Genomic DNA, 15718 nt, shown 5'->3' on the forward strand with positions numbered 1-15718 from the left:
GATGAAGCCTGAAACCACCTTTGGAAGAAAGAATGGCTTAGGATGAAGAACTACCTTATCCCTCTGAATCACTAAATATGGGGACTGGTCTGACAATGCAGCCAGTTCTGACACCCTGCGTGCAGAAGTAATAGCCACCAAGAAGGCCACCTTCTGGAATAAAGTAAACAAGGGAATCTCCCTGATGCTTTCAAAAAGGAGGTTTCTTCAGAACCGACAACCAAATTAAAATCCCAGGGCGATAAGGGCGCGCGGACTGGTGGAGCCAGGTGCCGCATCCCCTGGATGAAATTCCGCACCAAGGACTTAATAGCCAAAGGCTTCTGAAAGAAGATTGCTAATGCTGAAACCTGACCCTTGATGGTGCTCAAGGCTAGTTTCTGCTCAACCCCCTTTCGCAGAAAGGCCAATATTCGGGTCACCGAATAGGTACGTGGAGGAATTTCTAAAGATTCGCACCACGCGATATACGTCTTCCATGTGCGATAATAGACCTTGCTGGAAGTCGCTTTCCCTGCTTTAATTAGCGTAGGAATAACTGAAGCTGACAACCCTCTGTCCTTCAGTACCTGGGTCTCAATGGCCAGGCCATTAAACCCAGCGATTGTAAAGCACAATGGAAGATCGGTCCTTGAGACCGCAGACACTCCCTGAGAAGAAGTTCCCAAGGAACGTTCGCGACTAGCATGTCCAAGTCGGCCGGACCGGCTTGACGAGGCTAGCCTAGAATTTCCAGGACAACTGGAGTTCCCTCCATCTCCATCCTGCGGAGAAATCTCAGCAGCAATCTGAGATGAGGGAATCCCTTTAATAGCTGAAACTGCCTTTACAGGCCGTTCAGCGCGTCTGCTGCGTCCACTGGAGCATCGTGGGCGCGCGTTACCAATCTCCGCGCCTTCGGGATGCTGTGAAGAAGGCACAGATGGTGAAATCCTTGGCGAATGACTTACGTCATCACCCTGATATTGCCTGACTGGATCCGAACCAGGCTGCCCTAGAGCTATCTGGCCCTGGCAATCCGACAAAGTCTGATTGTTCTCTGTTTCCACACATTATTTAGACACCCGATTCCTATCACGAGTGGTGATTTCTCCTGGTTAAACATTAGAGACCGAAGTCACCCGGCTAGAGGCTCCTTGGTCTGTCCGATCAACCGGATCCGATTCTTGTGGGGAACGGATGCTAACCTTTGGAAAAGGTAAAGAAAATGATCTGTTCAGGGAACGGTAACTACCGCTCCCTGTAGTACTTACGCTGACCCAGCATTTTAACCACAGCACACGTCTGAGAGAGAGAGAGCCCAAAGCTCACCACTTACTGCTCAGAGTTTCAAAAAGCAACTTGTTTCAGCATTGTCTAGAACAGACAGGAAGTCTTTTGGCTGGCTTCCCGGGAAGAAAAGAGGGGGCTCCGCCCCTCTGCACGCCTTCCGGCGCCTCCCCTATCTCCAGGAGGTGTTTGAGTCACCTCAAACATGGCCGCCCCCATGCTGGAGACACGAGGCTACGCCAAAATGGCGGCCTCGTGCGAACTACCAGACAATGGCGGCGGCCTGCACAGAATAGCGGCATGTCCGCAGAAGGATCTCGGCCTCACAACCCTTCACCCTCATGGTGGTCAGCATGGTCGGCGGTACCGGACCCTGGCGGAATGTATGCGGTCCGTGGCCGTCGGGAGGCATCTGCTAGCTGGAGGAATGATCTGGAATGCAGTATACATGTATAGACATCGCCCTGTGGCTTCTGACAGGTAGGATACCTTACACTATCACAGTAAAGTTCTAGTACTGCCCCTGACTTCAATCATTTTAACATCTTTGCAGTTAGATTGTCAGCTCCCAAACCAAGCCTCCTGGCTTCTTGTTCACAAAAATCACACTCAAACAGGGGGATCTGTGACATGTTACAGGATAGAGGGAAGACCCATCCTTACCATTACAGAGAGGGGCCCGCGTTCACCACAAGACCCGTCAGGGGGAAAGGGGGAACATACTACTCACCATACCGGAACCAGGCAGGCGCCAACTCCTGACAGTACCCCTCTCCACCGAGGTGGGAGGGCTGTTGACCAATCCGGACGCCGTGACTCATGGTCTTTGGCGTTTCAGCGAGACGTTTAACTCGCAGGGTCAGTCCCCGTCCAGTGGGACTATGTCGCGGCCGACCCAGCGCGGAGCTATGGCCTGCACGCGCTCGTAGGCTGAACTGGGGTGACCACTGGATCTCAACATCCAGCCCGTCGCCCAGTTCAGCTTTCTTGCTTGAAGATCTCACAGGAACACTGGAGAAAAAAGCGGTCTAAAAATTTTTTCTAAGAAAAAAAAAATCCTGCCAGGACCGAAGATCCCAGCAAGGTATCTAGGTCCTTACTCCTAACTAGACAGAAAAAAACTGATTTGCTAGAGCAGGAAGTGAGAGGATATACCCTCTGGGACTGCCCCTAGGGTGTGGCCAGAACGTTTTTTTTCCTGTCTAGTCCTACTCCTGTAGAGGGCAGCATAACCCGAGTGTGTTGAATCAACGAGGACTACGTCTGTCAATGAGCGACAGAGAAAGAGGCACAGCACACCAACATCAAAACCTCATCCCAACTGTGAAGTATGGTGGTGGGAGCATCATGGTTTGGGGCTGCTTTGCTGCGTCAGGGCCTGGACGGATTGCTTTTATCGAAGGAAAAATGAATTAACAAGTTTATCAATTCATTTTGCAGGAGAACTTAAGGCCATCTGTCTACCAGCTGGAGCTCAACACAAGATGGGTATTGCAACAGGACAATGACCCAAAGCATAGAAGTAAATCAACAACAGAATGGCTTAAACAGACAGAAAATACGTCTTCTGAAGTGGCCCAGTCAAAGTCCTGACCTCAACTCGATTGAGATGCTGTGGCATGACCTCAAGAAAGCGATTCACACCAGACAACCCAAGAATATTGCTGAACTGAAACAGTTCTGTAAAGAGAAAGGGTCAAGAATTACAGGAAGAAACTACAGGAAACGTTTGGTTGAAGTTATTGCTGCCAAAAGGAGGTTCAACCAGTTATTAAATCCAAGGGTTCACATACTTTTTCCACCTGCACTGTGAATGTTTACATGGTGTGTTCAATAAAAACATGGCAACATTTCATTCTTTGTGTGTTATTAGTTTAAGCAGACTGCGATTGTCTATTGCTGTGACTTAGATGATGATCAGATCACATTTTAGGACCAAATTGTGCAGAAATTTTATGACCAATTAGTGCGCACAAGCGAAGGCATATGCAAGTCACGCACATATGTAAACAGTGTTCGCACTACACATGTGAGGTATCGCTGCGAACGTTGGAGTGAGAGTACTAGACCTCCTCTACATCTAAACTAATAACCTGTAAAAGGCGTCATTTAAAGCGTCACCTACAGTGATTCTTTAAGTACCGTAGTTTGTCAGCATTTCAAGAGCTTGCGCAATTTTAAAGCATGAAATGTTGTTAGGTACAGGCGGTCCCCGAGTTACAAACAAGATAGGGACTGTAGGTTTGTTCTTAAGTCAAATTTGTTTGTAAGTCGGGAACAGGTATATTTTTTAGGTTTAGCGCCAGCCAAAAGAATATTTTTTACGTTTTTTGGATAGCATAAGCAAGGATTAACACCCCTGTTCCACTTGTTTTGCTGTCTGTACCCCCGTTCAGAAGATTTCACCTCACTTTCTGTCCCTATGACAGCTGTATTTTGAAAACGTTGGGTTGTTGTGGAGAGAAGGATTGGTGATAAAGCTTCAGTGGAGACACCTTTTTCCCATGAGAACTCTTACAGGAGTTAATTTTTCTTCCTAGGGCTATATTTCTCCTCACTTCCTGTTGTCTCTCTCCGTTTGGAAGTAGGAGTTGGTTGTAAGTCAGATGTTTGTAACCCGGGTACCGCCTGTATCCATTTACTCGGGGTTAACATCTTTCATACTATACAAAAAAAAAAAAAAACTGGGGTAAACATTAAAGTTTTATTTTTGTCATTAAAATTTATTATTTTTTTCCCCAAAAAAAAAAAAGTGTCATTGAAAAACTTCTGCGCAAATAACGTGACATATACACACACACACACACACACAATATATATATATTATATATATATATATATATATATATATATATATACATACATACATACATACATACACACACATACACACACATACACACACTTCATTAAAGTTAATTTTAATTTTAAATTCAAAAAGTTATGAAACTCATATTTTATATTGATGCATTACACACGGAGTGATCTATTTCAAGCATTGCTTTCAATTTTCATGATTGTGGCTTACAGTAATGAAAACTCAAAAACAAAGCGGAGTTCCGGCCTCGGGGGTGAATTTTAGATAAAAATACCCCCGGGACAGTCAGGGCTAGTGCATTCCACAATGGATAGCCTCTGAACTGTCCCAGGTCGCACTTACCTTTTAGAAGAAATACTTACCTTGAAAATTTCTTCTCCAGTGCTGCCATCTCAGGTGTGGGCACCTGAAGCCAGCGTGTCCTCTTCAGTGTCCTCTTTGGTTCCACAATGCCCTGCACCAGCCCCGCTCGTCACTTCTGGGGCAGTCACATCATCTCTGCACAGCTTCTGGGCATGCCCAGAAGCTGTTTAGCAGGGAATGACGCGCCTGCACCGGAATTGACGAGCGGGGCCGATGCAGGCGCATTGATTCCTGGGAGTGATGACGATGCAAGCAGGAAGTGACGGCGCGGGCCGCGGCCGCAGAGGGAGGAAGTGGAAGAAAGGTAAGTATATTTTCTTCAATATCAAGGTAAGTAATTAAAGCAAAAAAAAAAATTAATCGGGACTATCCATTTGTTTTTTAGGTGACACCGAGCAAGCGGATGGCCCAAAGTGGATTTTGAGGCCAGAACTCCGCTTTATGTATGTCAGAAAATCAGAATATTACATAAGACCAATAAAAAAAAAAAAAAAAAAAAAAGGATTTTTTAATTCAGAAATGTTGGCTTACTAAAAAGTATGTCCATGTACAGTATAATATGCACTCGAAACTTGGTTGGGGCTCCGTTTGATGAACTACTGCATCGATGCAACATGGTACTGCTGAGGCGTTCTGGAAGCCCAGGTTTCTTTGATAGCGGCTTTCAGCTCATCTGCATTGTTGGGTCTGGTGTCTCATCTTCCTCTTGACAATACCCCACAGATTCTCTATGGGGTTTAGGTCAGGTGAGTTTGCTGGCCAATCAAGCACAGTTATACTATGATCCTTAAAACCAGCTGTTGGTACTTTAGGTAGTGTGAGCAGGCTCCAAATCCTGCCGGAAAATGAAGCCAGCATCTTCATAAAGCTGGTCAGCAGAGAGAAGCATGAAGTGCTCTAGAATTTCCTGCTATAGGGTATCTTTAAGGAGATGCGGGTTTCATTTTCCAGCAGGACTTGGCACCTGTCCACACTGCCAAAAGTACCAATACCTGGTTTAATGATCATGGTATCACTGTGCTTGATTGGCCAGCAAACTAACCTGTCCTAAACCCAATAGAGAATCGGTGGGTTATTGTCTAGACTAGAAGAAGGGAGACACCAGACAAAACAATACAGATGAGCTGAAAGCTGTATTATAGCAACCTGGGCTTCAATAACACCTCAACAGTGCCACAGGCTGATCGCCTCCATGCCATACTGCATTGCTGCAGTAATTCAAGTAAAAAGTATTGAGTGCATACTAAATTGTACAGGCATACCCCATTTTAAGTACACTCACTTTACGTACACTCGCGAGTACGGACACAGCCTGGTCAGCTTGGCATGGCATTACTCCCAGTTTTTAACATTGGCATCTATGGGAAATCGTGGTCAGCTTGACATGGCACTACTCCCAAACCATGAGTGACAGGGATACCAAACTTAGGGAGCGATGTGAGGGGACTCAGGACTACAACATATCCTATTTGTGGCCAGCCAGCTTGCCTAGAAAATGAAAAAAGGTATTGCTTCACTTTAAGTACATTTTCGTTTTACATACATGCTCTGGTCCCATTGTGTACTTAAAAGCGGGGTATGCCTGTACATGGACATACAGTACTTTTCAGTAAACCAACATTCTGTATTAAAGCCAATTCATTTTTTTTTTTTTTTTTTTTATGTAATATCCTAACTTTCCGAGATAATGAAATTTGGGTTTACACTAGTATTTCACTCTATGTGTAATGCATCTATATAAAATATAAGTTTCACTTTTTGAATTGAATTACTGAAATAAATTAACTTTTTGAAGATATTCTAATTGTATGACATGCACCTTTATATTATATAAAATATTTAGGGGGTATAAGTAGTTTCCTAGCAAAAAAATACGGATTTAAACTTGTAAACAAAAAGTGCCAGAAAAGGCTTGATCATCAAGTGGTTTAAAATAAAAATTTGCAGGACACATCCTTAATTCCAGGAGTCTTTAATACAGTCATGTGACAAACCCTCTATAATAAAGTACCTCAGCGTGGGGGGGTCAGTCTTGTTTAATAAACCCACACGAACGGTATGAAGTTTAAGAGTTTGTCCAGGTAATATTACATTGTGAGCTCAGGCTGCCATTGAAGCACCATTGGATCACAGACTGACAATGGCAGAACTGTGGAATCAAAGGCCACCATTATTCAATCTGGAAGAAGACCAGCACTGGATGATGACTCAGGTACTTTGTATGTACAGGTGGTGACAAGGAGTAAAATGGCAGGAGCCCCAGCTCAGGCTGGAGTGCAGAAACTGCAGATGAGAAAAGTCACGCCATCAACTTCGCTTTGTTGTCTGGCAAGGCTGTGTATATCCCAAAACTGGATGGACAAATGCATTTCCTTTAGTTAGTGGTACAGCTTGTGTCAACTGTTTCCCTGAAGTTTTTACTATATCTTGCATAAACAATATGCATCAACTATACTGTATAGGGCTGCACGATATTGGGAAAAAAAAGTACATTGCGATATTTGGTTTTCAACTATATATATCGCGTTATTTCTCTGGGTGGAATGCAGAAGACACTGACAGTGTGGATTAGGCAGAGTCGGGACTCACAGTGGTGGTAGGAGGTAGAAGAACACAGCCCGACATGACATCTGTTGTGTTGATATCGGTTTCCCCAAAGAAACAAATTTTCCCTTGCTTTCGGCTGTGATCGGAACTCCGCCCCTCCAGCCCGATGCAATCCAGCCCTCCCAGCTCTGCCTCTAGTCTCCAGCCGACCATTACTCCGCCCTGCTCTGCCCATTGTCTCTCCATTGAATCCATTTACAAAACATTACAGCCTGATCCCGCCCCCGTGCACGCTCCCGATGCAGCCAGGAGAGACAATGGGCAGAGCAGGGCGGAGTAATGGTCGGCTGGAGACTAGAGGCAGAGCTGGGAGGGCTGGATTGCATCGGGCTGGAGGGGCGGAGTTCCGATCACAGTCCAAAGCAAAATGGCTGCCAGCACTGTGAGCCCTACCCCCCCCCCCCCCCGAGTCCCGACTTCTCCCTGCCTAATGCTAAATATCGTGTCTTCGGCGATATTAATATCGCCCAAGCCAACAGAACGATAGTTGGATATCACATCGACTATCGTTCAGCCCTAATACTGTATATACTTTTTACAGAGTAATTCAACAATCTCACACCATGCTACTTACTTTAAAAAGCCCTTTATTTCAGTTGGTTCCACATGCTGAACAGCAACAGTGTCTTCTGTGGCCTTTTGTATAATGAACCTATAGAATCTTGGAGTTCTTGCCCAGAGAACAGCCTTGTGTACTTTAAATGTTGTTTGTCCAACATACAGAGTGAGATCTGGGTGGATTTCTTCATTTAGAAGTCTGCAGAAATAAAGTTAAAGTGTACATAAACATTAAAATAATAACGTTTTCTTAGGGTCTCCTACTATTGAAAGCATTTTGATTTAGCGGTTCAATAAAATGCAAAAAAAAAAAAAAGTTAATTCTGAAGTTTGTAACTCCCCATGTTCTACTGAATTCTAAAGCATTGTTTTTATCGGCCCCACACAGTTTACCACTAACTACAAAACATCTCCCATGTTACCAAAATGAGGAGAGGGAGGTGTTTGCCAAATCCAAAAAGACTGTCACACAGATTAACACAATGTAACAAATGACACTGACCCCATCTAAAAATTTTAGAGACAGAAAGAGATGAGGTACTCGTGGACATCCCTGGATAGAAGGGGGCTGAGGGAAGTATTAGAGAGGCTGCTGCACACAGAAGGCTTTTTATCTTAATGCATAGACTGCATTAAGATGAAAAAAGGCCTTCCTATTTACAACCTCTTTAAGTCTGTGTAAAAATTATAGAATATACAAACTATGGTATATACAACGGGTAAAAGAAGTATTGAACACGTCACCATTTTTCTAGGTAAATCTAGATTTCTAAAAAGTGCCATTGACATGAACCCATGAATTTTTAACCACATATCAGTAACAATCCATACATACAATAAAAAAACAAAACATAGAAGTTCAGAAATTTACATAAAAAAGTTATGTGTAAGAAAATGGAATGATACAGGAAAAAAAAAAAAAAAAAAAAGTATGAAACACATGAAGAAAGGGAGGTGCAAAACTCCATGGAAAGCCAAGACACCAGCTGAAGTTATCGGCAATTAGAAAGCAATCCTGCCCCTTGTCAGTGCAAATTAAAATCAACTGTTCAGTCTCAACTGATAGCCTATAAAAAAAAGGATCTCATTAGCAAGGTGTCACACAAGATACATCTCATGATGGGTTAAAGCGAAGAGCACTCAAGACCTTCGCAACCTTATTGTTGCAAAATATACTGATGGCATTGGTTACAGAAGAATTTCTAAACTTCTGAATGTTCAAGCACTGTTGGGGCTATAATCCAGAAGCGTAAAAAAACATAATTTTACCATAAACTGGCCATGACCAGACGCCCCTCGTAGGATTTCTGACAGAGGAGTGAAATAATTATCAGAAGAGTGGTCCAGGAGCCAGGGACAACTTGTGGAGAGCTTCAGAAATACCTGGACTTAGCGGGTACAGTAAGTAATGCACTCAAGCGTCATGGCCTGTAAGCACGCTCACCAAGCACGACTCCATTGATGAAGAAAGAGCATTTTGAAGCTTGTAACATTTGCTGCACAACATTTAGACAAGCCTGTGAAATACTGGGAGAATATAGTCTGGTCAGATGAGACCAAAATTGAAAACTTTGGATGCCATAATGCACACACCATGTTTGGAGGTCAAATGGTCCTGCACATCACCCCAAAAACACCATACCAACAGTGAAGTTTGGAGGTGGAACCATCATGGTGTGGGGCAGTTTTTCAGCATACAGTACTGGCAAATTTCATGTCAGGATGAAAGGAAAAATGTACCAAGATATTCTTCATAAAAATCTGCTGCCATCTACCAGGATAATGAAGATGAAACAAGGGTGGACATTTCAGAAAGACAATGATCCCAAAACACAAAGCCAAGGAAACTCTCAAATGGTTTCAACGAAAGAAAATAAAGCTGCTAGAACAGTCTAGCCAATCACCTGACTTGAATTCAATAGAAAAATGGAAAGAACTAAAGATCAGAGTTTCTAGAAGAAGCCCACTGAATCCTCAAGATTTGAAGACCGTTTGTGTGGAAGAAATCACACCTGCGTCTAGTTTCTCCATAGAGGAGGTGTCTTAAAGCTGTCATTTCCAACACAGGATTTTATACGAAGTATTAAAATTTCAGTTAGGGCTCTTTCACACGGCCGATCCGTGTGTCCACAAATCATCCTAATTTTTTTGCGGATGATTTGCGGACCTAATGTAAGTTTACGGCATTGCGGATGTCAGCGGAATACCATCCTCTGACATCCGATTTTCTTCCTTTCAGTTCTGTTCCGTTTTTTGGAACGGAACAGAACCCTATTGGAAGGAAAATCGGATGTCAGCGGTGTCATCCGCTGACATCCGCAATCCCCATAGACTTACATTATGTTTGCATATCATCCGCAAACGGATGGGATGATATGCGGACACACGGAGCGGATGACACAAATGTCATCCGCTCTGTGAAAAAAAAAAAAAAAAGTCCCGCAGCGGAGCTTTCACACGGAGCGGCCGTGTGAAAGAGCCCTTAGTGTGTTCAATAATTTTTCCCTGTGTCATTAATTTTATTACACATAACCTAATTTTTGAACTCCCTTGTTTTGGTTTCTTTGTATGTGTGGATTGCATGGGTTATTCCCGACATGTGGTGAAAATGTCATGTCAATAGCACCTTTAGAAATATATTTACCTAGAAAAATGGCGATGTGTTCAATACTTATTTTACCCGCTGTATATATTTGAAAACTGTCAATCCTAATGTGCTGGCTGCCTATCATTTCTTAAGACTCCAAAATGCCAGAACAGCACAAATACCCCCCACCCACAAATGACCACTTTTTGAAAAGTAGACAGCCTTAACCACTTAAGCCCCGGAAGATTTTACCCCCTTCCTGACCAGGGGGTTTTTTGCGATTTTTTACTGCGTGACTTTAACGGACAATTGCGCGGTCGTGGGCCGCTGTACCTAAACGAATTTCAGGTCCTTTTTTTCCCCACAAACAGAGCTTTCTTTTGGTGGTGTTTGATCACCTGTGCGATTTTTTGATCATGCGCTATAAACAAAAAATAGCGTAAATTTAGCAAAAATAATATTTTTCACTTTTTTTTATATGAAATTCCCCCCCCCAAAAAAAAAATTTAAAAATCAAAATTTTTTAACATTTTCGGCCAATTTGTTTTATGCTACATATGTTTGGTAGAAAAAAAAAAGCGTATTTTGATTGGTTTGTGCAAAAGTTATCGCGTTTACTAACAAAGGGAAAGATTTGTCATTTTTTTTTTAACGAGTAATGGCGGCAATCTGCGATTTATTTTGCGGTACTGCGTCATTGCGGCGGACAGATCGGACCCTTGACTGACATTTTGACACTTTTGGGGGTACCAGTGACATTACTGCAGTAATCAGTGCTATACATATGCACTGTTACTGTAAAAATGACACTGGCAGGGAAGGGGTTAACTGTATTGGAGAGGGAGGGGTTAAGTGTGTCCTAGGGGCGTGTTTCTAACTGTGATGGGACATGTCTCCTATTGTAAAAACAGAGATCAACGGTTCTACATAGTAGAACCGTCTGATCTCCATTTTTACACAGGGGAGAATGACAGGCGGCTTGTTTACATAAGCTGCCCGCCTTTCTCCCGCTCTACCGACGATCGTAGTGTGACCGGCGGACATCGGGTCCGCCGGTCACACGCCCGGACTCCTCTGTGAACGAGGCGGGCGCGCGCTCGCCCGCTATTGGCTCAAAACCCGGTGACAGGCTAGCGACGTAGATCTACGTCACTCTGCCTGGCCGGGGCTGACTGCCGCAGTAAATATACTGTGCGCAGTCGGCAAGCAGTTAAGCTGGATACACACTATCCAACTTTTGTGGTTAGATTTCCTTCAGATTTACCTTTTCTATGTAGTTCAAGGGCCTGCCAGATTGCATACAAATTGAAAGTGTTTAGGTTTGACCTGATATTATATGGTTTTGGTAAATCTAAAGGAAAAAGTCTTCAGAAAATCTTATAGTGTGTGTATGGCCCATTAGACATGGCAAGGTTTTTGTGAAGTTGTCTGTCACAATTTTTCGGATATTTTTTTTTTCTTTTCTTATAGCTGTGGCCATAAGTTTGGAGAATGACACAAACAATTTTTTACCAAGTCTGCTGCTTCAGGCGTTTTTAGATCTTTATTTCAGATGTTACTATGGTATACTGAAGTATAATCACAAGCATTTCATACGTGTCAAATGCTTTTATTGACAATCACATCAGGTTTATGCAGAGTCAATATTTGTAGCGTTGACCTTTTTTTGAGACCTCTGCCAGGACTACCAGGACTGTTGGTAGCATTCACCTGTTCTCCGGACAAGATTTTTCCGGGTGCCCCAAACAATCAGAAAGGGGATTCATCAGAGAAAATTACTTTACCCAGTCCTCAGCAGTCCAATCACTGTACCTTTTGCAGAATATCAGTCTGTCCCTGTTGTTTTTCCTAGAGTGAAGCGGCCTCTTTGCTGCCCTTCTTGACACCAGGCCATCCTCCAAAAGTCTTTGCCTCACTGTACATGCAGATGCACTCACACCTGCCTGCTGCCATTCTTGAGCAAGCTCTGCACTGGTGGTGCCCCGATCCTGGAGCTGTATCAACTGTAGAAGACTGTCCTGGCGCTTGCTGGACTTTCTTGGGTGCCCTGAAGCCTTCTTCACAAATACTGTGAAAGTGTTTTTTTTTTTATGGGGTGAAGTTCATTTTTAATGGCAAAGATGGACTTCTGATCACTCTTCATAACATTCTGGAGTATATGCAACTTGCCATCATAAAAACTGAGGCAGCAGATTTTGTGAAATTCTCAAAACTTTTGGCCACGGCTGTACACTGTTATAAGCAATAGTTTTAGCTGTCATGAATGGCTTTCATTCACAATGGCTTGCTTATGATTGTGATAGCTGTGAGCCAATCGCAGCATCACAATAGTAAGCAAACAGTCATGAATGGAGGCCGTTCATGACTGTTTTATTTACACGTAATCACTGTAAATGGTCTTAGCAATCACATAATATCCTGGTTGTTAACGACCGGGTGCTGAGCGCCTTGATCTACTGTATCAACCAAACACAGCAGTCACTGGATAGTGCCAATGCATACCCCAGGGGGCACCCCAGTATGTCACAGTGCCTGCAGTTGCTGCCCTCTTGCAGTAAATGTTCTGTAAGTAGGCGGCAAGTGGTTAAATGGAACAATAAACAACTGGGTTTGAGCAATGAATCAAATTATTCACTGCTGAAGCTTACATATGAAAAATGTTAAGGTTCCCCTTTTTTAGTTTTAGGCCCCTTTCCCACTTGCACGACTTGTCCTGTGATTTGGGACTGCAAAGTCGCATGACAAGTCATACCCCATAATTTCCAATGAGTACCTTTCATATCTGTGTGACTTCAAAAGTAGTCACTGCACTAGGTTGATGCGACTTTAGGTCCATAGACCTCAAGATTACACAGGCATTGCTACAAGCCGTGCGACTTTCAGGGTATACAAGTGTGAAAGGGGCCTAACTTAACCTCCTTGGCGGTATGCCCGAGTGTGGCTCGGGGTGGAATTTCAGTGCCATTAGCTGTAACTCCGAGCCACACTCGGAGTACCGCCAGGGAGCATCGCTGGATCCTGGAAGAGGTTACTTACCTTGTCCCCAGGATCCCGCGATGTGTTCCTGCAGCATACGGCGGCCGGATCTTCAGTCTGATGCTCTGTTCCCCGGCTTCAGTCTCCTGCGAGCGTCACGCCGCAGGGGGGTGGAACCGGCGGCAAATTTGAAAAGTAAAACACACTGATATATTGTAATCGGATTCGATTACATTACTAAATAAAATACATTAACATTAGTTTGCCCCCCAGTGCCCTTGCCTGCAGTTTTACTGTTTATAATATATATATATATATACACACACACACACACACACATACATACACACACTAGGGCTGGGCGATAAAACGATACTGATATGTATCGCGATAGTCCCGTGATCGATAGCAATAAAAGACTTTGTACGATAAAACGAAAAGTCCGCTCCGACGGGTTTAAGCTTTAAAAATGGCGCCGCCACGTCACCGCGCACGCGCCGCCGCTCGGGAAAGGCCAGGAATAGCCGAAATTACACGAGCGGTGGCGGCGCGTGCGCAATGACGTGGCGGCGCCATTTTTAAAATGAAGGCGCCTTTGGAACAGGTAAGTGAAACTTACTGCGGGCTGCGGGCACACTACAAGGGATGCAGTGCTGCGGGCATGGTCTACCTGTACCATGCCCACAGCACTGCATCTCCTGTAGTATGCCCACAACCCCGGATCCTCCTGCACCATGCCAGTACCCTGCATTCTCCTGCACCATGCCAGTACCCTGCATTCTCCTGCACCATGCTAGTGCCCTGCATTCTCCTGCACCATGCCAGTACCCTGCATTCTCCTGCACCATGCCAGTCACCCTGCATTCTCCTGCACCATGCCAGTACCCTGCATTCTCCTGCACCATGCCAGTCACCCTGCATTCTCCTGCACCATGCCCGCCGCCCTGCATTCTCATCCTAGGGTCCTTATTTTAAATGGTTAATAAAAAATATCAATAATTATCGATATCGACCGATAGGAAACACTGATATCGTGATACAGTTTTCAGCCATATCGCCCAGCCCTAATACACACACACATATATATATACATACACATACACACACACACACTTTAACTTTTTTATAGTCATTTATTATAATTTATGATTTTGTGTTTCAAACTTTATCATACCCGAGATGTTATAAAGAAGACTACACAGTGAAAAAATATCATATGTAAATAGTTGGTTGGAGCTGCTTGTCTTTAAGGATTACATGCAAAATAATTGTACCGCTTTCAGCACCCAAAATCGAAAACAATCCTACCGCCAGGTAGGTTAATAAAGTCAAATAAGAGAAACCTGTAAGGGTTTACATTCATCTGTTATTTGATGGGAGAGCCTCTTGCCTGATAAACAGGCTGTGTGCACTGGCTGCTCCACAATGCATCTGAATCCTGCCTTTTAAAATGTGCGGGGATGAGGGACCAGAATTTGTTTTGTTTACAGGACAGCCCCACTTTAGTCCCGGTTCACACTGATGTGGTGCGAATTGGGTGCGGTACACAATGCGAATTTGCATAGCGATTTTTGGGAGGGGAGTAGTCACATCTGCAATTTTATTTTCTATAAAATCTAGGCAAAAAAAGTATTTGCAGTGAGGTGAACACTGGACTGCGAATTCAATCTGGTCCCATATAAGTCTATGAAGCCGAAATTTGCACCGTACTGCACAAAACTCGCACAGGACCCTTTTTTTAACCAGATCAAATTCGCACCGCATATATGTGAACAGCCTTCATTGGAAATAATGCTTTTTTATATGACATGTGAATCAATGCTCCTTGTCACTTCTGGGTCAGTCTCTCAGTGTCCCTGGCCAGCATAACCGGGAAAGAATGTAATGCAATGCGATCTGCATTACATTCAGTGAAGCTCAGGGGAGACATCTAGGGTGTTTTTTACCCTGGAAGTCTCCTTAAAAGCAAACAGGTCACGAAATGTTTTTTTTTTTTTTTAAATCACAAAGGAAACAAAAAGTCCCCTATGTGATTTAAAATAAATAATTGTAAAAAAAGGGAGAAGGACAAATTACACCCAAGCACATAAAATTTCCTCTACGCATGAAAATGCAGATTGCGATACATATGTTACATATCGCTGTGCATGCCAAAATGGGAGCAATATTTCTAGCACTCTGTAAAGCCAAACTGATGACCTATTAGAGGGCTTTTAAAAAGTGAAGCCTAAAGAAAAAAAAGGTACTGAAGCCTGCCGCCATTTCACAAGTGCACACAAATTTAAGGTTTGACATGTTGGGTATCTATTTACTTGGCGCAACCTCATCTTTTATATTTTACCAAAAATTGGGGATGGTTGGGTGCATTTGTTTACTGAAATTTTGCATCTCCTAGACCTTACAGTGAAAAATAAATTAGAACTACCACAATTTTATTCTCTGGGGTCAGCCTTTCTACTGCCCAAATTGTGCAAAAAAGAAAAAAAAAAAAAAAAAAAAAAAAAACACAACACACCACCTTGGTGCCAGCTTTCAGAGAT

The 15718-nt window shown here is 43.5% G+C and overlaps 1 protein-coding gene across 1 annotated transcript in view; it reads right to left on the reverse strand.

Annotated features, from left to right (window-relative positions):
* BTBD8 (BTB domain containing 8) overlaps positions 1–15718 on the reverse strand; it is a 176843-nt gene that overhangs the window by 160426 nt on the left and 699 nt on the right. The window contains exon 2 of the mRNA XM_082265597.1: positions 7632–7814. Coding sequence (XP_082121723.1) covers positions 7632–7814 — 183 coding nt within the window. The remainder of the gene's footprint in view (positions 1–7631; positions 7815–15718) is intronic.

This window comes from Pelophylax lessonae (genome assembly GCF_965119305.1).
Source record: "Pelophylax lessonae genome assembly, chromosome: 8".
NCBI classification, from domain to species: domain Eukaryota; kingdom Metazoa; phylum Chordata; class Amphibia; order Anura; family Ranidae; genus Pelophylax; species Pelophylax lessonae.